Source organism: Furipterus horrens, unplaced genomic scaffold (genome assembly GCF_987537825.1).
Source record: "Furipterus horrens unplaced genomic scaffold, mFurHor1.1.pri manual_scaffold_9, whole genome shotgun sequence".
NCBI lineage: Eukaryota > Metazoa > Chordata > Mammalia > Chiroptera > Furipteridae > Furipterus > Furipterus horrens.
In genome coordinates, this window is record NW_028327179.1 from 90848603 (window position 1) to 90874116 (window position 25514).

Sequence of the window (25514 nt, forward strand, 5' to 3'; positions counted from 1 at the left end):
TTTGATGGTTTCAGTTTCTGATTATTATAAAATATTAAGAACAGAGTGGCTCCATGTTAGTCTTTCAGGGTAGTTTGGTATAAGGGATTGACCTGCTGCAGGGTATAGACCTGCTCCCCCTGTGCTCCTATTTGGGGTGGAGCTGGGGGTAGCAGGTGGAGCTGAGGCCCAGGCCACAGGCCTTCTAAGAAAATTACAGGCAGGACCTGCCTCTGGAGGTGCCATGATACCGGGTACTTTCAGCACTCTGGGTTCAGGTTGTTGTTCTGGTGAGTTCCAGAGAGTTCTGGAGACTACCTGCTCATTCTTCATGCTCTGGGAACTCAGGACAATGCTGACCTCAGCCATGTGCTACAGGACATCAGGGTAGAACCAGCTACACCTGCTTCTTCTGATAATGAAGACCTCTGAATGGAGGCCAAGCCAGATTTCACAGTGTTCTGGGCACTTTCTGGCGAGGCTTCTGGAGAAGGAGTGTATAAGGTCCCTGGGCATGTACAATGAGCATGATATTTGGCTAAACATTATTCTAGATGTTTCTATGAAGGTATTTTTTTTTAGATGAGATTAACAGTTAAATCAGTAGACTTTGAGTAAAGCAGATTACTTGCCACAATGTGGTGGGCCTTGTTCAATCAGTTGAAGAAAATGGACCAATCAGTTGAAGAACTGAATGGACCAATCAGTTGAAAATTGAATGGACCAAAAGATTGACCTGCCCCGAGGAAGAGGGAATCCTGCCAATGACTACCCTTAGGGACTTGAGCTGCAATCTTCCCAGCCTGCTGGGGTCTACCCTGCAGACTTTGGACTTGCCAGCCTCCACAATCACAGGAGTCCATTGCTTAAAGAATATATCTCTCTCATGTGCGTGTATATTTATATATCAATCATATGTGTATATAGAATATCTAGTAACATTTGTCCACGTGCATGTAATAGACATGTATGTATCCACCTGTATATCTGTATGTGTACACACAACCAACCTATTGGCTCAATTTCTCTGGAGAACCCTGAGTAATCCGCTGAGCGTGCAGGGAGAATGGTTTCACCTGGCTCTTTACAGTTTACAGATCATAGCACAGTGGCTCCCCTCCACTGGAGGCCCCCCAAGTTCCTTGGCTGCTTCATCTCCTGCCTACTCCACCGCTCACTGTCCTGTGATGTAGGAGCCGATGCCCGAGGAATCCCGCTAGGGGTGTGCAGGAGCTGCAGCTTTGCTGGCACTGGGTTATTTACAAACCACAGGGGCACAAAGGGGAAGGTCCTACAGGGGTAGGCAGGGCCACCTGTCCCTTTGGAAAGAAAGAAACCTGTTCTTCCAGCCAAGAGCCCCATCTCCGTCCCCTGCCCCACCACAGGCCTCATTCTCCCAGGGCATCAAAATGCTGCCAAGAATGTGTGGCCTGAGGGACTTCCTGCGGGGACAGTGAGCTGCACTGGTTTACACTAGAGACAGGAGGCTGGAGCCCCACGGAAGGGTGCAGCTTGAGGCCTGGCCTCAATGAACCGGTGGCCAGGTCCAAGCACGCTCATCATGGTCTTCATTTAGTGCTCATGTGGTTGCTGCAGGTGCTCAGGAGGATGTGGTCCCCACGCATGCGTGCACAGGGCAATCAGCACGTTCCGGGGTGGGGGTGGGGTGGGGTGGGGTGGGGGACGGGCGTCGGGAAAGAGTCTCACATCCTGGTTTCCGGGGTTCCCTTCGGGGGCTCGCCAGGGGCATCCCGGGAGCAGAGGGTGAGCTGGCTCACTCCCACCTCTCCTTTCCCATGGCTTTCCAATCTGGGCCAGAACGGGAGACAGCGGGTCCAGGAGGAAGCCCATGATTGGGTGCCCATCCCGCAAGGGAAGCCGTAGATCTCCAAAACCTTCATCGTCTCCTCGGGTTCCTGGATTTGACTCCATGCCAGGAGGCCTCTCTCCTCCAGGCTCCCTGAGAGGAGACAGCAAGCAGTCAAGACCGGGCCCGGGGTGGAGTGGAGGAGGGCGCCCTCCGCAGGCAGTCCTGAGTTCTTGTCTCAGCGCCCTCCGCCTGCCAACACAGCCAGCCCATCTCAGGAACCGCAGCTCAGCCCAGCTCAGCCCAGCTCAGCTCCCCACGCATTGCCTGAGCTCCCACTGTGCGGCTGACGTGGCGCAGAGCTCCAGGGCAGGACCTCCCATGAACCACCGTCCTTTCATTAGGGGGCTGGCCTTTCCACGTCTTACTGTTTCTGGAATGCAGGCACATTTTACACTTGGAGGAGAAGAGAAATGTGGGAAGTAGACTACGGCGAAGCAGGTGCTCTCATAAAGGTCCTTTCAAGAGGCTGTGGGAGGGTCAGCAAAGGAGCACTGAAAGCCATCTGCGATGGTAGTTCTGGGCTCTCCACCTCCCACGTCCTCAGCACTTAGAGACTCCATTTGCTCATCATTCCACTTATCACCCTGTATTGCAATTGTCTCTTTTCTAGTCTCTCTCACCCATTAGCCTGTGGGTTTCTGAAAGGCAGGGGGCATGTCTTTCTGCTCTTCGTGTTTTCAGCACAAGCCTGCCTCAGAAATATTGTGGGTTGAGTTCCAGGCCACCAGGATAAAACGAGTATCCCAACGAAATGAGTCACATGATGTTTTCGTTGGTGGAGTTTGTAAACAAACAAACATAATACCTGTGAAGCATGATAAAATGAAGTGCAAACAGGCTATGCCTGTGTATAGCACCTGAAACACAAGTGCTCAAGTTTTTATTAAAAATATGAATAGATGAGTGAATGAATGAATGAACAAATGAATACCCATGTTCTCTCCCCGACCAACTAGACTGCAGGCTCTAAGAGAGCTGGAGCTGTGTCTTTTTCTTTTTGCTTCTTGTGTATTTCTCCCCTTAGGGCCTTGTTATGGTTTGAATTGTGTCCGCCCCCCAAACCACATGTTGAATCCCTAAGCGCTGTACATTAGAATGTGACTGTATTTGGAGATGGGACCTTTAAAGAGATGACTAAATTAAAGAGGAGGGCTTTAGGGTAGGCCCTAATCTAATCTGATGGGTGTCTTTTCAAGATGAGGTGACTAGGACACATAGAGAGACATCAGGGATGCACACACACAGAGGAAAGGGCAGGTGTGGGCCCCGTGAGAAAGCAGCTGTCTGCAAGTCTAGGAGAGAGGCCATAGGAGAAACCAACCCCGCCAACACCTTGATCTCAGATTTCCAGCCTTCAGGCTGTGAGAAAGTACATTTCAGACTGTGATATTCAGGGATGGCAGCCCTAGAAAGCTCATACAGACGCACACACCCCACCCAGACCCAGGGCCCGCTCCGAATGTGGTCAGCCTGACCTGGTAATCAGGGCTGGAGAAGTAAGGTCAGTGGCCCAAATGCTGATCACCCCCCCAAACTGCTAGCTTCCAGAGCCAAGGGGAGCCCTACCAGGGATGGTGTTGTCCAGCAGAAAGCCCAGAAATCCGCCGACGAACATGCCTGTGGTCAGCAGCACCTGGATGACCTGGTCCAGCTGGAGAATCCCTGGAGTGGAGGTGAAAGTGACAAAAATTCCCAGGGATGGAGGGCCCTGCTGGCTCTGCCCCTGGAGTGGTCACAGTCCAGAGGACAGAGACTCACCTGTCCGGAGCTTCTCAGGGTTCTTGTTCACCCAGTTGGGAATGGCGAGCCCACAGAAGATGGAGAAGCCAAAGACGAAGAGGTTCCTGGACGAGTTCATGTCCACGTACTGTGGAGAGAGGCCCCGTGGCAGCCCAGAGCCATCTGCACCTTTGCTGCACAGCATCCTAACACCCTTCCAAGGGCCCCTCCCCTCCAACCGCCACCAGAGATTTGGGGGGAAGGGTTGAACTCAGAGCAACACACATTCGCAGCAGACAAGCCAAGCCCCAATTCCCACATGACCTTGGGAGCTGAATGGTTTGGATAATCCAATTCAAAGTGATACAATTCCCAGTTTTGGATGCTTCTAGCTAGTCCTTTCTTCCATTGGAAGGGGGGCGGCGTGGGTGGAGGGCAGTGTGGCTACTGGGACCAAGGATCCCTTGCTCCTCCGCTTCCCCAGCCCTGTTCCATGCACCTCAATCCCCATGGGCTCCTTTCAAGCCATGAAATGCTGCTGTTTCCCAGGGGCACCCGGCTCACCTGCAGGTTGGAAATCCCCACGGCAGTGATGACCCCGAACATCACGAGGAACATGCCTCCAATCACAGGGGTAGGGATGGTGGCAAACGCAGCCCCGATCTTCCCAAACATGCCCATCAGGAGCATCACGCAGCCCGCGGCAGCAATCACCCTCCTGCTCCCCACCTGCAGCACTCGGGGACATCAGGACGAGAAGCTCAGCATCAGGACACACGCCGCTGAGGCCTCTGCCCTGCTCCCGGGGCACCTTCCACAGCACTCCGGGCGGGCTCACAGGAGCAGCACCTCCTAACTCCAGAGGGAACCCCCCGCTCCGCTCTCCCATGGGGCTTGATGAGGGTGTGACCAGGTGGCAGCTGAATGTTCAGGTTTGGAGGTCTGACACCCAAACGTCAGAAAGGAAAACATTTCTTCAGTGCTCTCAAAGCCACCGACATCTGTGATGGCCAGGACAGGCCTTCTGCCTATGGAGTGGCCACCAGCAAGAAGGGCAAGGCCAGTGAGCAGAGTGGTGACCCCTCAGAGAGGTCACATCCCAATCCCTAACCTATGAATGTGTTGGTAATGTGTGGCCAAAGGGACTTTGCGGAGGTGATGAAGTTGAGAATTTTGAGATGGAAAGAGTATCCTGAGGTGTGCAGGTAGACCCGCTCTAATTACACGAATCCTTATAAGCAGAGGCCCTTTCCTGGCTGTAGTCAGAGGTGACTATGGAAGAGAAGTCAGAGAGATGCGACACTGCTCGCTTGGAAGAGGGAGGATGTGGAGGCCACAGCCAGGGAAGGAGATCAGTGGTCCCCAGCCTTTTTGGCACCAGGGACTGGTTTTCCCATGGAGCTGGGGCAGGGGGTACACAGGAGGCAGAGCTCAGGTGAGTCTCCCTCTCTGCCTGGTTCCTAACAGGCCACCAGGCCACCGATTGGGGGTTGGGGACCCCTGCTCTTAGATGATGGAAAATGCAAGGACATGAATTCTCCCCTGGAGCCTCCAGAAAGGTGCACTGTCCTGCCAGTACCTTTATGTTAGCCCCCTGAGACCTGTGTCAGACTTCTGACCTCCAGATCAGTAAAATAATAAATTTGAATTGTGTGGAGCCAGTAAGTTTGTGCTAATTTGTTACAGCAGGATTAGGTGACTAATACACTGAGTGACAGACTGAGGTACCCCTCACTGCCCCCAGGCACCACCTACCCTTGTGATTCCCAGTGCCCCGACATTCTCGCTGTAGGAGGTGGTCCCATTGCCTGTCCCCCAGGCCCCTGCCAGCAGGCAGCCGAGGCCCTCAATGCCGATCCCGCGGTTGATGGCGTGCTTCGGGGGAGGCGGGGCCCCCACCAGCCGGGCACAGGCATAGTAATCGCCCACTGACTCCACCATGGAGGAGATCACCCCAGAGATAATTCCAAAGACCCCAGCCAGGCTGATGGTGGGGAGGCCCCACTGTCCTGAAAATGCAAGGCAGACAAAATACTAACACAAAAGGTAACAAACAGGCTGCTAAACCCCAAGTCATGTCTTTGCCGGATGGATCCCTGGAAGGCTTTCAAGACCAGGCAGCATGTCTTTAACGCCACAACTGTCCAGAGGACTTGGCTCACTCCTGCCCTACCATTCCTCCCTCAGAGTGGGTCAGACGCCCTGACCTTGTGGTCACTATACACAAAAGGAACCAGCAATGGAGTGTCTTTCCAGAAAGACCCTGAAGCACCTGGAAGATGAGATGCTTACTCAGGGAGGCCCCCGCCCCACAGTCCATAGGCCAGAGCAGCCCTCCCTGGAACCTGGTTATTTATACACCCTGAGCCAAGAACTGCAGGGAAAGGAGACGGGAAGTGGCCTAAGGGATGGCCTTGAACTTGTCTCCCCAGAAATGTTTTCATTCAGTCCCAGGCCTCCCTTGTATGGTATCTTCCGAATCCAGGAGGACACCCAAAGGTGCAGATAGGAGGTGGGGACCGCTCTGTCCTCCCCACTGCTTCCAGGCTCATGGACTCCGAGCAACAGGGAGCAGGGGTGAGAGACATGGGCCAGCTCAGAGGCAGTGCTGAGAGTGGAGACTCTTCTCTAGCACAGCAGAAATAGAAGACGAATACACTGAGTGACAGATTTAGGTGCCCCACCTGCCCAGGAGCCGCCATCAGCAGCCTTACCCTGGTGATTCCCAGTGCCCTGACATTCTCGCTGTAGGAAGGGGTACCATTCCCTGCCCCCAAAGGATTCCTAGGACAACCCAGGGGTCTCCTTCTTCTCTTAGGGGTCTGATATAGACTCTCTCGGGCCTTTCCCTCATTGTCAGATTCCTCAGAGGACAGCCTGCCTCCAGCCCTATTCAACTCTTTGTCCCATGCCCTGGGCCCCATGGGCAGTCCTGGGAAACATGTCCCCATCTTCTTGTTACCTGGGTAAGGGAAGCGAAACCAAGGGGCCTGGCTCAGGACGTTGCCTTTGGTGTCGGTGCGGGCCAGGTACCCATAGGTTGTGGGGGCCGAAGGGAGGGTGTTGGTCACTGTGAGCACGAAGCAGAGGAGCCACGAGATGCAAAGCGCCAGCAGCACCTGCCAGGGGAAGCCGCCCTTCACCGCCGGGTCTGCCCCAGCCCCTGCCAACCCCTCCCGGAGGGGCCTTTCCAACGACAACAGGAATCTGGTGTGTGGTGGGTGACGTGCACATCAAAGGAACATAGAAAATAAATGATGGGGAGCCCTTGCATCAAATAGAGGCAGAATGTCTAGTAAAGTGGGCACTTATTTTATAGGCTGCCTCCCTTTCTACTGTTGGTTGGTCAAATGTCCTGGGATCAAATTCTCTGAGCCTCAGTTTCTACATCTGTACAATGGGATTACAATCACTGCTTTGTAGCGCCTGAAACAGAATGTCTTAGATCACGGCCCTCAGATATACAATTTTTAATCTCTGGTGGCTAAACCCTGGAAACCTACATTTTCAGCCATGTCCCCAAGTGATTCGTATGCACACTAAATTTTAGAACCATTGGCCTACAGGGTGTTGAAGGATCAATGAGATCGTTATGTGGAAGGATCTTCTTACAACATGAAATGGAGTTTACAATTCAATCAAACCTGAAAACATATGTGTGACTGACAGCTACACATACTTAACAGTATGGTACAAAGTCAACTGAGAAGAGTCTGAAAAGGGCAATACTATCATCATCACAGGGCACTTGAATTACCCATGAGCCCCTGAGAAAGAATCTGATCTAAGCATCTCGATCCCTAGTTTTATATAATGAGCAGTGAGTCTGGTTGCTGTCTTAGTATCTCACTGTGAGGCTGGCCCAGGGGACATGAGAAGGCTGTCCCACACTGGTGCCCAGAGCAGTGACCTAGGGCAGGCTTCTCTGCTCCTGGGAGAGAAGCATGGAAGCACTACCCGGGATGGCATTACCCCAAGGGTGCAGGAGTGTTCCCGCAGACCACAGGTGGATTAAGGAAGGTCACGGAGCGGAGGCCACTGCAGGTGGGGGAAGCCTTTGATTTGGGGGTCGACTGGGCGTGCAGGAGGCTGCCTCTCGCTCTCCAGCCACGTCAACTAAGAATGGAAGACGGTGGGGAGTGCTCCTTACAGGCAAGACCTGAAACAGGTGGAACTTAGAGATGTGACACTCCTTCCGTTGTCCGTAAATGGGTACAGGCACCGCAGTGTTTTTCAGGTATTGAGAAAACAGCACGATGAGGAAGACGGTCCTGAAACAGAACAAAGCACACCTGACCTGGCGAGCTGGTGCCCATCCTGAGTGAGGGTCCAGGTCTCCATCTAGGCCCCGCTCTGCGGCGCAGGCAGCGTCCTGCTATCTCTGAAGCTGCTGGTGGCTGAAGAGGAACAGTGGGGGGGGGGGGTGGCTAGCATGCCTTGGGGCTGGCAGCCGAGTGGAGGCAGCAGTTGGGGCCAAGGAGGCCAAGGTTTGAGATGTCTTCTCTCCCAGGTCATTCTACAGGTACTTGTGGTCAGACCACAAAGGGTAGAGCGAATGTCAGTGTCCTGTGTCATTCTCAAGTCCCTTCAAAGTTCTGTTTAAATGCTTAAGGCTTCTTTGTAATGCCCCAGCTGGCTGTCACCACCCCGACCCCTGAGCATGCCCGACATTCTATCTCTTATCACGGTGTCTCAGTCTTCTCTCTCTGACACCGTAATCTGCCTGAGTTCTGAGGCCATGTCTTTGCACCCTTCCCAGGTGCCAGAGGTTTACAAACACTTGCTCCGTGAAAACCTAGTAGGCAGGCGACTGGTCGTATCAACTTATTGTGAACGGTACCCTAAGTAGTCTGTACTGCCTGTGGTTGACTCATTGACTGTGTACTCATGACATCATAAATAATAGTAAAAATAAATTACAAGTAGCCATGTCATTGTTTTACAAAGCATCGTAATGTTCATGAAAGTATCTGTGAACCCCAGAAGTTGACCAATATCCAGGGCTCTTATTATTCTCACTGGGTCATCTTCCACCAAAGAGAGCTTGGACGGCACTCCCTCCCCAGAGAGGACTTACAGGGCGGCGATCCCCCAGTGCGATCCAGCATCATTGCCCGCAGAATCGAAGAGAGGCAGGGCCACCAGGGAGATGGTCGGAGCAATGGTCAAGGGGCCAAGGAAGCGCATGAGATAGCCAATGAGTCCCGAGAAGCCCACGAGCATCTGGAAACAGGACGTGACCATGATGACGCCCTGCAACTGAAGAGAGGTCATGGCTCAGGCATCCTGAGGCTTGCGGCAGGTCGGCGGGCCTGAGCCAGCCCCGGCCACTTCGAAATCTAGTCACCCCCAGGAGCCCCAGTCAGAGGCAGTGCAGGGGCAAAGGTGGACCCCACAGGAACCGAGAGAAGGGGAGCTCTGACCTCACTCCTCTCTCTAGTTCTAGACCACCTGTTGGACATTTCCACTTCATATGAACCTCCTGAGGAAGTAGCCTTGAAAGGTATTCATTGGTCACAGTGATGACGGTAATAATGGCTCTTAATACTAGCATCACTTGTTAGTGTACTGAACATCTTTTTTGCTTTATTTTTCTCTGTGCTCCTATTTTCTATTGCAGGACTTGGCAATGGGTTTGTTTGTTTGTTTGTTTGTTTTTCTGTAAAGGACCAGACAGTGAGTATTTTAGACTTTGCAGGCCATATGGGCCCTGTGCAAACTTTTCCAGACAGCGTGTGAACAAATGAGCCAAGCTGTGTTCCAATAAAACTTCATGTATAGGCTCTGAAATGGGAATTTCACATAATTTTGACACATCATGAAATATTATTCTTCATTTGATTTTTTTTTCAACCACTTAACATATAAAACCATTTTAAGCTTGTGAGCTGTGCAAAAAGAAGCAAAAGGCCAGTTTTGGCTCGTTTGGCTGTAGTTTCCCAATCCCTGGTCCCCTGGACTGACTCGGTTTCCTTTACGGCTCTTTTTTTACTTTACTAGTCTAGATGCTAGGATTCCATTTTATTCCTGAGAACTTGCCTGGCTTTGAAGTCTGCTGCTCTTTCTGAAAGTTACATAGTGACTTCTGCTTTCTTTTGATCAATGTTAGCATGGAATATATTTTCTCCATCTACTTACATTTAGTCTATGTGTGGCTTAGAGTTAACGTGGGTTTCTGGTAGACAACAAAGAATTGGGTCTTGTTTTTGGATCCACTCTGACAGCCTCTGCCTTTTAATTGGTGCATTTAGACCCTTAATGTTCAAAGGGATCACTGATGTGGTCGAATTAATGCCTACCATATTGGCTACTGTCTTATTGTTTCCTTTGTTCTTTGTTTTTCTTTTTCTCTTCCACTCCTTCTCTGCCATTTGTGGTTTTAATTAAGTATTTTATGTGATCACATTTTATCTCCTTTCTTAGCATTTTTTCTTCTTCTTAAACTTCTTTTAGTGGTTGCCCTAGAGTGTGCGGTATGCATTTACAGCTAAGCCAAGTCCAGTTTCAAATAACATTGTACCACGTCACGGGTAGTGTGCGTATCTTATAAGAACACGGTAATCCTGGTTTATCCCACCCACCCATGGCTGTCATTCGTTGCACTTAGTATGCATGAGTGTGTAAATAGAAGCTGCCATGACACTGGAAGGTGAAGCTAAAATCCGTCAAATGTGTTAAAGATCGAACTTGCCATTCCTTCCCACAGTTTCCTATCTTTTCTGCTACCACCAATTCCTCAAAATAGAATCCCTACTCAGTTTTACCTCTCCATTACTTTTATATCCCAGTGAGTAATGACATCCCTACGGGTTCTCTATTCGCATCACTTTTATTTGCGGCTGGTACTGTGATGCACAGATGATCTGCTGACCATCAGTGGTTTCAAGACTTGAGATGTGTGTGGACAAATATAACCCAGTGAAACATGGAGAATCTACCTAACTTTCAATAGGCTGGCTCAGCAAGCAGAACCAATCAATCAATCAATTAATAAAATGAGATTGGAACTTTTAAGAACCTTCTCTTGTTTACAGCACTGGTGAACACCATTGGACCAGCAGATGGAGCTAAAGTACCAGAGGTAGGACGCTGGGCTGGGACTCAGTGTTAGACACTGGGAGGCGATGTGGGGGAAAATGGTAAGGGTCTACGGTCTTAGACCTGGGCACGAGGACACCTTGCCTGGGCCCTGTGTGTTAGAGCTGGGGACAAACTCCATCTGTAAAAGGCAGGAAAGTAAATACTTCAGGCTTTGTTGGCCATATGAGATTTCTGTTACATATTCTTTTTTTAAAAAATAGCCTTTAAAATGTAAAAACTACCCTGGCTACTGTGGCTTAGTGGATTAGTGCTGGCCTGCAAACTAAAAGGTCGCTGGTTTGATTCCCAGTCAGGGCACATGCCTGACTTGTGGGTCAAGTCCTTGGCTGAGCATGTGTGAGGAGCACAACGATGTTTCTCTCCCTCTCTTTCTCCCTCCCTTCCCCTCTCTCTAAAAATAAATAAATAAAATCTTCTTTAAAAATGTAAAATCAATTCTTAGTTTGTAGGCAGTAAAAAGCAAACACACACACAAACCACAGGCTGGATTTGGATCAAGAGTCATAGTCTGCTGACTCCTGCTTTAGAGGACTCTATATATCACAAATACTCAAATAAACAGTAAATGTATTCAAGAAAATAGGGATGTCACTCAGTGCAGAGACAGCATGACCCATATTCCTACAAATCCTCTCTCACCACTAAGACGGTTCAAGCCGCAGGGGAATTATTTGCCGTAAGTCCTGCCCGGTGTCCCCAAAGCACAGGTAAGCGCTTCTGAGTGGCCGCACGCCGTGCCATTGCGGTGTTGCAGACACTTCACTGGAGGCCAGGAAGGGTTCGAGCAACACAGGTCGTTAGGCAGGAGAAGAAACCAACGAACTTGCCAGACCTTTCTTCTTGGATAGTATGAAGGCAAGAGATGCATGCAAAAGGCATGAATGGAAAGGAAGATCCTGCCCCTGGCATCTAGCAGCGCTGGGTGAGGAAACCCTCCTTCTTGTTCTCTGCTCAGTTTTAATTGGAACTTATCAAAGCCAAGTGTAGGCTCCCTCGGGGCAGCAAAAACAAACAAAACAACAAAGCACACAGAGAAAGGAAACAAACAAAGCCCCACAAACCTCATGCGTTCTGTGATTCATTCTATTTATCAGATGGAAAAGCTAGGCTTCCCTGAAGAAGAGCATCCTGATTTGGAAAAGGCAGCACAACACACAACTCTCTGAGACTGGGCAATCCACCAGGCAAAACACCAGCCTCCGTCCGCTTGCCAAGCACAATTCTTCGGGATAGCTGGGTCTGGGACTACAGGGAACTGTTCTTTAAAGATCAGAAAGTCCTGTTAACTCAGGGTCCACCCTGAGATAAAAAAGGAAGCCCGAGGATTGCATCAGATTCCTGAAGTACGCCACATCCTGGTAAGCAGAGCACAGGCCTAGGAGAAAAGGCTGTTTCTCAAAGGGAGGAACAGCAGGAGGTTCTGGCTGAAATTCTGCAGTTCCAGCTCAGACTGACCCACTGTGTCCTCACAAGCACAGTGCTCCCTTGGGTATTGGAAGTCTTGGTGGAGGGTCTACGCTGCACAAGGGCTGACCCTGTTCAAAGCCAGGTATTTCTGCCCTGTATCCTGGCTGTCATGTCGATGTGGCCTGGAGCAGCTTCTCTATCACCCTCGCTTTAAAAGGAAACATGGATCAGACTGAAAGTGACCACGGGGGAGTGGGGAGGGCAATAAGGGTGGAAAGAAGGGGACGCGACTAGAAAGAACATGTATGAATGACCCACAGAAATGGACAACAGGGTGGAAACTGACTATGGGAGCAAGGGGTGGGTTGAGGAGGTCAAAGGGGAAGAAACTGAAATAACTGTAATAGAATAACAAGTAAAAAATGATTTAAAAAATTTTTAAAAGGTCATTACTTGCATGTCTGCTACGGGGCACTGTTTGGACTTAGACCATTTGTGAATGGCACCCAAAACTCTAACCTCAGAGATCCCACATCTTGACTGATGTCAGAAAGACATTCAAATAAGGAAGAAGATGATCAACAAAAGTTGCTGATTCAAGGGAAAGAGCTATAGTCAGAAGAAAAGGCAATTACACAGGAGGGATTCATAGGACCCCACCCTCCACCCCCTTTCCTGGGGCAGACACAACATCACAAGAGAATCAAACTCTAGCAACAGAGACTCGGCTCCCACTGTGCGAGTCTTTGAATTGAGGAAGCTCTGGGTGGAGCCTTGCTGAAGGTGCTGCTGAGAAAGTAACATTTCAACAGGAGGCCCTTGGTGAAAGAAGAAAGGCAAGTCTGAATTCAGCGCGTGGACCGAGCTGTGTGGGATGTGGCTGATGTGCACACATCCATACCTAGAAACATTTCTATATAATCACATAGGTTCTCGGGCTGTGGCCAATGGACTAGCAGTTTGATCTGGCAAGTGGATCACGGAAGGCGCTATTGAAATTTCCCCTTTTGTGGGACAGGATTTATAGTCGAATCTCAAATACTGGTGGTTCATGTTGATGCCTCTCAGTCTAAAAAGAGGAGGGAAGTATGACTTTCAGTGTAGTCACTAAGGTCCACGAGATGACGCCTTGGGCCACAAGGCATGCACACATGGGCTCACAGACAACATGATCCCCATATCCATCTGAAGTCACTGATGTTGCCAAAGCGAGGGCACACATGCCCTTGGTGGGAGAATATGAGGGTGTATGGCCCATCACAGAGTCGGCAGGCTGCCCATGCTGGACATTGCGCAGAGCTCAGGAAGTCTGAATATTTTTAAAACTGGTATCAATGGTGTTTCTGGTTTGAGCTTTCCCTATTCTGCAGGTGAAGCCCTGGCCCAGATGACTATTATAAACAGACTTGGCAGCCGGTGGTCCACTAACACGAATATCAGCTCAAGGATCGTTTTTCATAGCATGAACAGGACAGGAGTGAACCAAGAAACAGAATATCGAGTGACCTTTTCATATTTCATACCATTTCCTAAAGGCAGTGAAATCGTTGAAAAATTAGAATGTGTGCATGGAACAACAAAATGTGGGCAATGAGGGCACAGAGGGCTGGCTTTCCAGGGTAGGAGCTTGCAAGTTCAAGCTAAACATGAAGGACACAAAAGTGAGTCACCTGGGGGCAGTTTCGAAAGGACAGGTTGAGCAATCAGAAGGGTAAAGAAAGCCTCTTTTCCCGGGACCAGGAATTTACTTGTGTTCCCTGAGACAGGAAAAAAAGAAATCAATTTAATTGGAATTATTGGAATTCTGATGCTATTCATGGGCCTGATGGGAAAGTCTGGTGTTTTCAGGAGGCATCCTACCCAGTGGAGAGGACCCAGTGACGATATACTTAGGAAACCGTTTGAAAGTAGCTTGGAGAAGGTCACACGGGAGGGCTTTGGCTGCGCACTATCTGAAGGACAACAGAGAAGGACTGAGGAACCCCTCTTCTAACAGGAGCAAGGGAATGGGCCTAAAACGGCATGACCCCCATGCCCCTCCCTCCCTATTCACCTGACCTCTCCCTGAGCCACTTTGTCTTGTTTCCCCAGACGAAAAAAGTCCTCAAAGGGAAACGTTTTGCTGATGTCGGAGAGGTGAAACAGAAAAACGGCAAAAGCACTAAAAGGCATCAAAATCGACGAGTTCAAAAACTGTTTTGAGCAGTGGAAACAGCATCTTGATAGGTGTATTGCATCCAATGGAGAGCACTTTGAAGATGACTGAAGTTTAAACATGTAAGAATAAACCCACAACTTTTTTATAAATAAATTCCAGGGTTTTTTTGGTCCCCCCTCGTACATTAAGGCCACCAGTTCTTTGCCCCTGATGATATAGCTGAATTAAGTAAGGGTCGGGTTTCACAGAGACAAGCACAGGGGCGCAGTGTCCCGCGTGGGCAGGATAAGCAGACGGTGAGCACTAACAGGATGAGCCAGACCCGCTCCCACACATTGGTTCTCCCCTTAATCTGAGCCTACTGTGGTTATAGTCAATATGGCGCTGGTACATCTCGGAAAACCTTGTAGCAGAATGTCTGCAGAACTCTAAGTGCTTAGCTACTATGTACAATCTGTTCCTACTATCATCTCCGTCATCACCATCATCACTATCATCATCATCATCATCATCATCATCATGCTGGGATGTGTCTCTTCATCTCTTTGCAGTCCTGGCACTTAGTACAACACTTGGCATCAACAATGACATGCAATGACTTGATAGAAGACAAGAGTACAACCTGCTGCCCTCTCTGCCTCCTGGGACTGGCAAGGGAAATGCCTGCCCTCTTCTTCCTTGAAATATGTGAGTGCTTCCAAGCAAACCTAATTTCCCTCTCCATCTTTTCCACGCAGGCAGCCCCAATCCACCTCTTGCGCATCGTCCTGCTTGATTTTCTTCATTACTTTTATGACTCCCTGAAATTCCCCCTTTTTATTTAGTTCTTGGAATATTTTTGTCTCTCCCTCCCACCCTGTCCCGCACATCTAAAGACCTGTTTTATCTACAATAGTCTTAATGCCCAGGATCCTGCCTAGTGATGAGCTGAACAGTGGAGGCTGATCAAATGCGTCCACGCTGTAGCCCCCGTGGAGTAGCCCTCTACTCCACGCACGCAGCCACCCCGCCTCTCCCTGTGTCCCATTACCTCTCGGATCCTCTTCTGCCATTCCTCGGTGAATTCGGGAGAGCTGGTGTTCACCTGGCTGTCATTGAGTGTCCACTCAGGACACTTCCACGCGGGGAGAGACAGCATGGCCAGGGAGGGTGCCAAGAAAGCAAATGTCCCTCCCTGGAGAATGGGCAGCCTAGAGGGGCGGAAGAATACAGTTACCCACACAGCGCTTTAGTGCTGGTCTGTCCCTACCCCCAACGAGGGGCCTTTTAATCCCAAGTCCCGGCTAGGTTTAGAGGCACCAACATGATGCCTGCTATTTTCAGTAGACAGGGAGTTCCTGCCAAGCCTCAACTCAGGCCCTTGAACCCTACCAGGCCCTGAGAAGTAACTCGGAGACAGCCCAGAGCTCAGCGGACACACTTTGTGGGTGCCACTGTCTACACCACCCCAGTGGGCCTTCCCCAGACCCCAGGACCGCCGCACCGCTCACATAGGTAACGTTCTCCTGCCAACAGGAGAGGCACAGCCGAAAACCTGGGTTGCCAGATGCCCTCATGTCTCCAGAATGAGCCTCCGTCCCAGACCTGTGCCTGCAGGCTCCTTTTTATCGCATGGACAGAATCGGTGGGAGGTCAGTTACCAGGATGTGCTCTCTGCCCTGACCCTCCTTCACCGTGGTCAGTGCGTCACTCCGCTTCCATGAGAACTTCCAGTGGTGCCTACCTGACCGGGCTTCCCTCTGGGGCTCACACGGCCTGGTAAGGCCACTTCCCGCAATCCTCTCTCACCGTCACAGCAAACCTAGTCTGCCTGCCTTTGGACATTTGGATATGGGGCTGGGGAGTGGACTGAGGGACCCGCATCTGGATTGCACTTGGCTCTGTGGCACATGCTCAGGTCAGATTTTTTTAAAAAACAATATTAGAGGGGTGTTTCTGACCTAGATTGGTAAACCCAGATCCACAGGTCTCCACAGGAAAATGCACTACGCTGCACACAGAGGGCCGGAATATGCGGGTGGTGGTAGGGGACCGTGTGAATAACTATTTTTAATTTAAAAACCATGAATCTAAGTCTCTTGACAGAACAGGGAAACATGCTGTACTTATTGCCAAATCCCTTTTGAGCCTTTAAAAATAAACATATAGATCTCTGTCTGTGGGTATAACCGAAGAGAAACTAATAACAGAACTTGTTTTTTGTTTGTTTGTTTTGGCTAAAATTTCATTCATTCAACAAATGTTTATTGAGCACCTGCTAGGTGGCAGGCATGAGGTGCCATGGTACTGGGGACACCAGGCTGAGTGAAACTAAACTCCCACTTATATGCTAATTACACATTTCTCTGTTAGCTCTTGTTCTAACAAACCAACTGCTCACAGTAGTGCCTTTCTCTCGGGGATTTTTAAACACCTTTCAGCTCTGGTTACAAACACTCCACCGTGTCAGTGTGCCTCCGCTGCAGGGAGTACTTATTTTTCATTTCTGTCCCTTCGGCGTGGAGCCTGGCGCCACAGAAAACCTGCCAACATTAGGTTTATCACTTGACTTTTTAAAAAGTTTCATAGGCATGTAATGAAACTCTAATTTCATTAAGCCTTGAAATGGGAGGACTCGTTCGTGGGATTTTGTGTCTGTTTTTCCTTGTCTATAAACTGTCTGCTAGTCAATATATAGAATTTGGATACTGCCAGAATTTAACAATTCTTATGGTTATGAGGTGTATTTTCATTTAAAAAAAAGTACTTCTGTTATTGTATGCAGAAACTTGTCCCCAGTTCAGACAGTATTTAAGGGAGTATTTAAAATGTTTCAAGTATGTAAGTACTTTTCTAATTCTGTCCATGTTATAGCCTTTTGAGATAGTTTTATATATTTAGGATAATGTGATGTGTGGACTTTCTGCCTTTTTGTAATCGCTAAATAACTTTTATGTTCAAAATAAAATTTTCCATGTATTTGTCTCATAGCTGCTTGTCAGTACCCTTTCGATAAATAGGTAAATAATTAGATGATTGATAGACATATATTTTTGCATTTCTGTTCATTTTTCTTTTATGCACTTCCCTGGCACCTATGTGAATATGAACCTGAGGGACAGACCAGCCCAAACCCTGTACCTTTTTGTGTCCATGGTGGGGGATTTGGAAGGAGCCTGGGCTCAAAGAGGTGGTGTCAGAAGAAGGCAGAGGGCAGAAGGAAAATAACCCACCCAAGATGCAGACACTAGTCTTCCAGCCCTCTCCAGAGAACGGGAGAACTTCAGCATGGTTATCTCTCCTGAAAGTGACCTGAGAAGGGAGCATCCTGGGACGTGCCTGTGTCTGACTTAGGAGAAGAGACCACACTGGGAATGAGCATTCTCCTCTGGATGCTGCCAACAGTCAGCCTATCCCAGAAACAGTGGGCCAACCCCATGCCAGTCTACACCTGTATGGCTTGTTTCACACCATTGATGAAGAATAAGTGGATATTAATTTTTCCCATCAAGCCATGCGCTTACAGATTGAGTCAAAAGCAGGTGCACAGTGAGGGTCCCTGGCTTGCAGGGACCTAATATCCAAGGAGGGGCTAATATGTTCATAAGCTGTGTGCCTTTGTGCATCCAGGCTTGGGCATCTGGCTCAAGCTGTGCCTATCAGAGCTCTCCCCTGGAATTTTACAGTGCGAGGCCAGCCAGAGCGGTACTTGCTTGCATTAGGGGGCCGGTGCCAGCAGCCCTGCCCCCAGCCAGAGCAGGAAGCCTGTCTGCAAGGACAGGGCCTGGCCGGGTGATGAAGAGACAGTCTGGCCCCACACTAGGAAAGGGGAGTCCCCTGCACTTAGCCCGATGTTCTAGAGAGCCCCCTCTGGTCTCCTCAGGGGAGGTGTCTGCAGGGCCAAGGAGCTATGCCTACCTCAATCTATGTGCTCTTCTTTGACTCCCAAGAAATCTCTGCCCAAATGGCCCTGAGCCTCTTCCAGACCCTGCCTGGGCCTCTTTGCCAGGTCTGTCCGGCTGAAGGCCGACCATGATGCAGGTGTGCCAACCGTAGGCCTGAAGAATGGCGAAGGGGCTGCTGTTTGGGGAATCTGGTCTGTGTGGGGCTGGGGTGTGTGGACGGAACTTAGAGGTGCAGGTTGGCATGTGCCCATTCATGCCTGTAAGGCCATTTGTGATCTGGAGCGAAGCTCATGGTAGGAAGAAAAGGGGGAAGACCACAGGCTGCGGGCTGTCCCCGCTCCTGGGATCCAAAGCAGAACTTTGAGGAGTCAGAGAATTCTAAATTCCAACCTGGCCTCCCAGTTGAGATGATCAGACATATTTTATTTATAACTCTCCAGTACTTAGACATGGGTGTGTGGGTCTCCACTTGTTCCCTTAGCCTGTGTCTCATATTAGGGGCGTGTCTGGATAGAGATAAGAAATGGGGAGAAAGCCCCAGCGGCATATAAGTCCCTGGTTCAATGTGTTCCTGATGTCTGATCTTATTAGTTAATTAAGAACTTTTTTTTTCCTAAGCTAAACTGGATTCATGTTACTTTAATCAAGACTCCCAGTTGATATAGGCAGTAAGTGTCGAAGCGAGGACTGGAACCCAGGCTCCGACTCCCTGCCCTGCGCTCCCTCTGTCATGTCCCACCAGCTTTCTAGACACCTTCTGGCTACAAGCCAAGCACACCTTGTTGACAGATAAAAGTCAGGATCCAAGCAGAGAAGTTGTACCTACCTGACTCCTATAAACACCTGCAGGAGAGTGCAGATGCCAGAGACGAAGAAAATGGTGCTGATGAGGTAGCTCTGGGTGAGAGGGTCGTGCTGTAGACACAGGTCCTTGGCCAGGATGAGGGGAACAGCCACAAGCCCCCCTAGGGCCGTGAGGAAGTGCTGTGGGCGGAGCAGAGAAAATAGATGAGCAGGTGCATGCTGTGGCTGCCTGCCCCACCTTTTTTCCCAATTTCTCTTGCCAGAGGCAAGAGACCCACCTCTGGTCTCAGAGAAGCCTGGCCATGAGTGACACGCAGAGATCCAGGCAAGCAGAGGGCACTAGGAAGGCCTGGCAGCAAGAAGCAGGGAGCTAGCCAGAGGGTCTGGAGTTGAAGGGAGGGACCCTAGTGCCAGAAACTGATATCCTGGGTAAGAAACCAGGGCAGGAACACAGCACAGGAGGACATAAGGGGAACCCAGAAGGGAGCTTTAAGAACAGAAACAAGGCGAGAGACTCATTATTAAAACAAAGCACAAGGTAAGGGCAAGACCATTGACCAGGAAGGCTTGAACACGTTCTTCAGAACAGATCATATGCTGAGTCACAAAACAGCCTTAGCAAATTTAAGAAGATTAAAAATCATACCTCAAAGGAACTAGAAAAAGAACAAACTAAGCCCAAAGTTAGCAGAAGGAAGTAAATAACAAAAATCAGAGCAAAAGTAAAGAGACCAGAAAAGCAATAGGAAAGATCACTAAAACTAAAAGCTGTATTTCTGAAAAAACCAAATAAAACAACCCTTAGCTAGACTAAAAACAAAAGACAACACAAGAAATAAAATGAGAAATTAAAGAAGAGCTATTACAACTGATACAAAGAGATACAAAGTACCGTAAGTCACAAACTGGATAACCTAAAAGAAATGGATACATTCCTAGAAACTTACAACTTACCAAGACTGAATCTTGAAGAAACAGGAAATCTGAACTGACCAATAAGTGAGAAATTTGAATCAGTAATCAAAACCCCTCCAACAAGAAAAGCTCAGGACCAGATGGTTTCACTGGAGAATTCTACCAAACTTTTAAAGAAGAATTAACACCAATCCTTCTCAAACTCTTCCAAATATTTGAAGAGGAACACTCCCAAACTCATTTTATGAGACCAGCATAGAACCCTGAGACAAAAGCCAATAAGGACACTATAACAAAATAAAGCCATAGGATAGGCCAATATCCTTGATGAATATAGATGCAAAAATATTCAGCAAAATACTAGCTAACAAATTGAACAGTACATACCAAGGATAATATTGAATCCTATGCATTCAACATGAAAACAACTGTAGAAGATGGAAAAACTTCAAGGCAAGATCAATGATGAGGAAACACAAGATTCTTGACAAGTGCAATGACATTATCAACTGGCTTGATAAGAACCAGACTGTAGAAAAGGATTTGAACATCAGCAGAAAGAGATGAAAAAAAGTCTACAGTCCCATTATTAACAAGTGGTGCCAGTGTATAGGAGGCAAGCCAGGAGGAATGTCTGGGGGCTTCCCTGGAGGTGAAGCCCCTTCATTTGGTGGTGTCTCCACAGGGCCCATCAGAGAGGACGAGTAAGCCAACTTGAGCATAGATTTAGCATTGTTCCACACAAAATATTAAAGGACCCAAATCTGTAACAAATTCCATGGCAATTTAAAAAGTTGAGCTGCTGTATAGTAAATGACTGGGCATTCTTGATACTTGAATATGGACTGTGTGCACAGGGAAAGGAAGTAATGCACTTTATAAGCACTGCATTGTAAAGTGGAAAATATGATGTCTTTAATAAAATTATTTTAAATTGGCACTAAAAAAAAAAAAAAAAGAAACAAAAAAAAGGATCACACACCATGACCAAGTGGCATTTATTCCTGGAATGCAAGGATGGTTCAACATACACAAATCAATAAATATGATATACTACAATAATAAAATAAAGGCTAAAAATCATATGATTATTTCAATAGATGCAGAAAAAGCATTTGACAAAATTCAACATCCTTTCATGATAGAATATATACATTAACCATTTAAATCATTTTACTGGCTCATAATATGTTAAAAATAATATGACATTTTATAGAAAAGCACAAAAAAAGCAAACAATAATGTTTATTCCATTCCCCAATATTCCACATGGAATAGTTTGTAAAATTAAAAGAAACACATTTATGAGATTAGAAAATTCATGCTATAAAAATTTACAAAATAAAAGGTGAAAGTTGAAAACTACCCTCCTTTTCCTAGTTCCTCTTCTCAAGGTTAAATACCTTTATTAGTTTCTTGCGAATCCTTCAAAACATACGAAATTACTACATATACTTATTTCTATGATCTTTTTTTGTTTGTTTTTAACACACACAAAAATCACACTATACACAGTTATTTACTTACTTTGCTTTTTTCACTTACTATATCTTAGAGGACATTCTCTAACTTCAGGGTAAATATATATTTCTGTTTTTAACAGCTGCACAAAAAGCCACTTGTTAGGTTGTGCCACAATTTATTTAACTGGTTCCCTACGATGGATATTTTGGTTGATTCTAGGGTTTTATTGGTTTGTTGTGTGATTTTGATTTTACTATGATCAATAATGCTATAAGAACACCTTTGTACTTAACAAGCCTTATCAACATGTCCTCAGAGAAATTCTTAAGCACTAGGGACTGGGTTAAAGGGTATATGTGCTTTACATGTTGCTAGAAATCACCACATTGTCTTCTAGAAAGGTACCAAATAACATTTCAATAAAAGCGTTTGAGAGTGCCTGTTTCCCCAAATTTCCCAAGCATTGATTATCAGACTTTTAATTGTTGCCAATCAAATAAATTAAATTGGCTTACCAAGAGAGAGAATCCTTCCTAATTCCTTCCCTCACCCCCAAACTCCTGGACACAAAGAGAGAGACCCAAGAAGCCTTCAGTTCCCCTGGAGGTAAACTATTATACATGGGAGATAAGAATATCCAACTGAAGTGTGGCTCTTGACTAATTTGACCTGAGTGTGTATCGATGTGGCTTTTGTGGCAGAGCCACTTTAGACCCAGTGCTTGCTGGGTGGCGTTACCTGGATCCCCAAGAAGATGCAGAGGTACCATGGTGGGACGTCCAAGATGCCATAGGCCAGGCGGCTGCTGCTGGGACTCCTGGGCTGACCCTCCTTCTTCCTGCCTTCACCAGCATCATGGAGGCTGAGCACGCCATCACCCCTCGGCTGGGAACAGAGAAGAACACATCTGGGCATTTCAAAAGGAATCAGGTGGGCTTCCTGATTTCAGCCACACAGATGGGCGGCCTTCCAGAGGCAGGAGGCAACGAGACAGGGATGACTTGGGGGCCAGTTTGGGATTTCCCTCTAGGTCCAGACCTGAACGACCAAAGGTTTTCTGTATTGCAACTCTATAGCAGGGCCCCCCTGCAAAGTCTGGGCCAGTGTAAGAGGAGTGGATGGCGTACCCAAAGCTCTGGGAGAGAAGCAGCTTTGTGCAGGAGGGGGTGGGAGTCAATCCCAAGGTCAGAAAATGGGCGTGTTTTCCTCCCAGCCAGTCAGGAAAATGGGGATCCTGGTCCCAGCACGATGCAGCTGTCCCCAGGCCCTATGTTGACATCTGCCAAAGGCCTCAACACAGCATGTTTAATTAGGATGGATGGTTTCCTTATTCGTCTTTTCTGCTGGGCTATGAGTTCCTGGGATGCATTGATTGTGCCTTACTCTTTGTTGTTTTAGTGGTCCTTGTGCCCAGTGCAGTCTGAGTGGGTGGGGAATGAAGGGGAGTTACGTGCAAAGGGGAATGAGTACAGGGCACACAGAGGGCTCACAGCCAACTCACATTCCTCCTACCAGTTCAACCAAAATCAACTCTGAATTCTAAACTTTGCCCTCCAAGGTATCGGCTGTATAACTTACCAACTTTGGGCAAATTCCTAATATTTCTAAGCCTCAAATTCCTGCTTTACATAACAGAAATGACATTAACACCTTCTTCATAGATAGTTGAGAAGATTAAATTAAAGCACGAAGAAATGGGGAAATGTTGGCCAAAGGATACAAACACTCTGAGACAAATAAGTTCTGGGGATCTAATGTACAGCACAGTGATTATGGTTAATGATACTGTCGTCGTCGTCGTCGTCGGCAGCCGTCCGTCTGGAGAGACGATGGTGTAGCTTCTTAAGAGTCCATCTGCACCGCCGAGAATGGCTGTGCAGTCCGACTCGGGAGTGACATGGTATCTTGTCTCCTCCCGTGTTGAATCGACATCTTGCGATGACGCTGAAGCTACAGAGCCTGGGCAGGGCAATATGGAGGGTCTGCTGTTGCCCATGCAGCAGACCCCCCCTCTCTTCGCAGCTGAAGGGTCCAAGGGAAAGACGGAGTCGATACAGCTTGGGTTCAGGTGCGCCGCAGGAGTTGCCGGTGTTGATCACAACATCAAACCGCCTTAGGGACTCCGGCTCCGGATTTTCTGTCGGGGTTTACTCCCTTAGCCTTTCCCCTGAAGAGGTATGCCGCAAGGCAGCGGAGGTTTTTTGGAGTCAGAGTTTTCCTTCTCTGATGTACCCTGACTGGAAGATCGAACCAGCGACACTTAGCTCGCAGGCCGACGCTCAATCCACTGAGCTAAACCAGCCAGGGCTTAATGATACTGTATTTTAAACTTAAAAGCTGCTAACAGAGTAGGTAAGTGTTCTCACCACAAAAGGGAAATGGTAATTATGTGATGTGACGCAGGTGATAGCCAATCTTAAACCGGTGACCGTTTTGTAATACCTAAGTGTATCAAATTAACGCATGGTACACCTTAAACTTACGCAATGTTATACGTCAATTACCTCTCAATAAAGTTGGGGAAAAATGGAGCAGGAAGCAAACGGTCCTGTGCCTGGCAGTGTGTTGCCCTATACGTGTCAGCTGTTTTAATTACAAAGGGCTTCTAGTCTCATGTTTCGAAGGCTTTAAACTTGTGCTTAGGGCTGCTGTCTGAGCATCTGGCTGTGGGTGAGAGGAGCACGAGAACAATGTCCCTGGTGTGGTCAGAAGGTAGCAAGGCCACCAGCATATAAATCAGGCCACCCTAGCTGATGTGCCCCAGCAGGGTCCTGGGTCCTGGTCAGACCACAGCAGGCTGGGTCTATCGAGTGGCAGCCAGGGCTGCCCTGAGGAGGGTACTGCAGGCTTCTCGTGGAGAAAGTTCCAGAGAGAGCTTCAACGCCCACCTTTGTGCCTCAGCACCCTTTCCTTCAGCCCCGACTCAGAAAATGACTTCTGAACCAGGGCTGCACCATGACCCTCGTGGGTACTGCACAATTTTACTCTGCGAGCCCCTTCTTATATAAAAATGGTTATATTTTGTGACTACACTGGTACACAGAGAAGGAAAACTCTGACTCCAAAAAACCTCCGCTGCTTTGCGGCATACCTCTTCAGGGGAAAGGCTAAGGGAGTAAACCCCGACAGAAAATCCGGAGCCGGAGTCCCTAAGGCGGTTTGACGTTGTAGTCAACACCGGCAACTCCTGCGGCGCACCTGAAGCCAAGCTGTATTGACTCCGTCTTTCCCTTGGACCCTTCAGCTGCGAAGAGAGGGGGGGTCTGCTGCATGGGCAACAGCAGACCCTCCATATCACCCCGCCCAGGCTCTGTAGCTTCAGCTTCACTGGAGAGGACACTCCAGCGTCATCGCAAGATGTCGATTCAACACGGGAGGAGACAGATACCGTGTCACTCCCGAGTCGGACTGCACAGCCATTCTCGGCGGTGCAGATAGACTCTTAAGAAGCTACACCATCGTCTCTCGAGACGGACGGCTGCCGACGACACTGGTACAAAGACAAATTTCTTATTATATATTAAAACATTTTCTTTTGATATAAAAGTTCCATTTTTTTCTTCTGATTTTCAAAGAAATGAAAGCGTGTTCATGGGCCCCTAAAAGAATTGTGTGCCCTGGGTGCTCTGGCTGCTGTCCCGGGAAGTGGGAGGAGGAGATGGAGGGGGGTTAGCATTTGCTTAGAAGTGAGGAGAGGCAAGAAAGCCACCAGATCGAGAGCTGGATGGTTGTCCCCTACCACCTCCAGGACGTCACTGGTCCCTAGGGAACTTTATTCTAAGACAGGGCTTCCCAACTTCAGCATCATTGACATTTTGGCCAGGATAATTCTTTGTTGTGGTGTGTGTGTGTGTGTGTGTGTGTGTGTGTGTGTGTTGGGGGTGGGGCTGTCTTGTGCACTGCAGAGTGTTAAGCAGGAGTGTGGTCAGGCTTGCTGATGGTGGGTTGGCTGATCTAGCCACAGCACAGCTCTGTAGAATCATTTTGTTCCTGGGATTCTGAACAGTGCTTGCTCACTAATCTAATATTTATGTCCTAAAACACAGACGTAAGGTTTTTGCTTTTACTCCTCTATTTAGCGATGCCCAGTAACATGCTTCCTCACCTACTCTAGGAAGCCTTCCTTGATTTTAACCCACCCTGGCCTCAGACTAGACTAGGTCTCTCCTTCTCAGAGGCTCCTACAAAACCATGGCCCTAATATGCCTCACTG

The 25514-nt window shown here is 48.4% G+C and overlaps 1 protein-coding gene across 1 annotated transcript in view; it reads right to left on the reverse strand.

Moving 5' to 3' along the window:
* Positions 1 to 1661: 1661 nt before the first annotated feature.
* Positions 1662 to 25514, reverse strand: part of LOC150002173 (solute carrier family 23 member 1-like) — a 46121-nt gene continuing 22268 nt past the window's right edge. Inside the window, exons 4-14 of the mRNA XM_090287546.1 lie at positions 22040 to 22186; positions 18945 to 19102; positions 15265 to 15424; positions 8646 to 8827; positions 7719 to 7839; positions 6531 to 6687; positions 5324 to 5577; positions 4133 to 4297; positions 3608 to 3716; positions 3416 to 3511; positions 1662 to 1939 (exon numbers count right to left, since the gene is read on the reverse strand). Coding sequence (XP_090143672.1) covers positions 1683 to 1939; positions 3416 to 3511; positions 3608 to 3716; positions 4133 to 4297; positions 5324 to 5577; positions 6531 to 6687; positions 7719 to 7839; positions 8646 to 8827; positions 15265 to 15424; positions 18945 to 19102; positions 22040 to 22186 — 1806 coding nt within the window. The 3' untranslated portion in view covers positions 1662 to 1682. The remainder of the gene's footprint in view (positions 1940 to 3415; positions 3512 to 3607; positions 3717 to 4132; positions 4298 to 5323; positions 5578 to 6530; positions 6688 to 7718; positions 7840 to 8645; positions 8828 to 15264; positions 15425 to 18944; positions 19103 to 22039; positions 22187 to 25514) is intronic.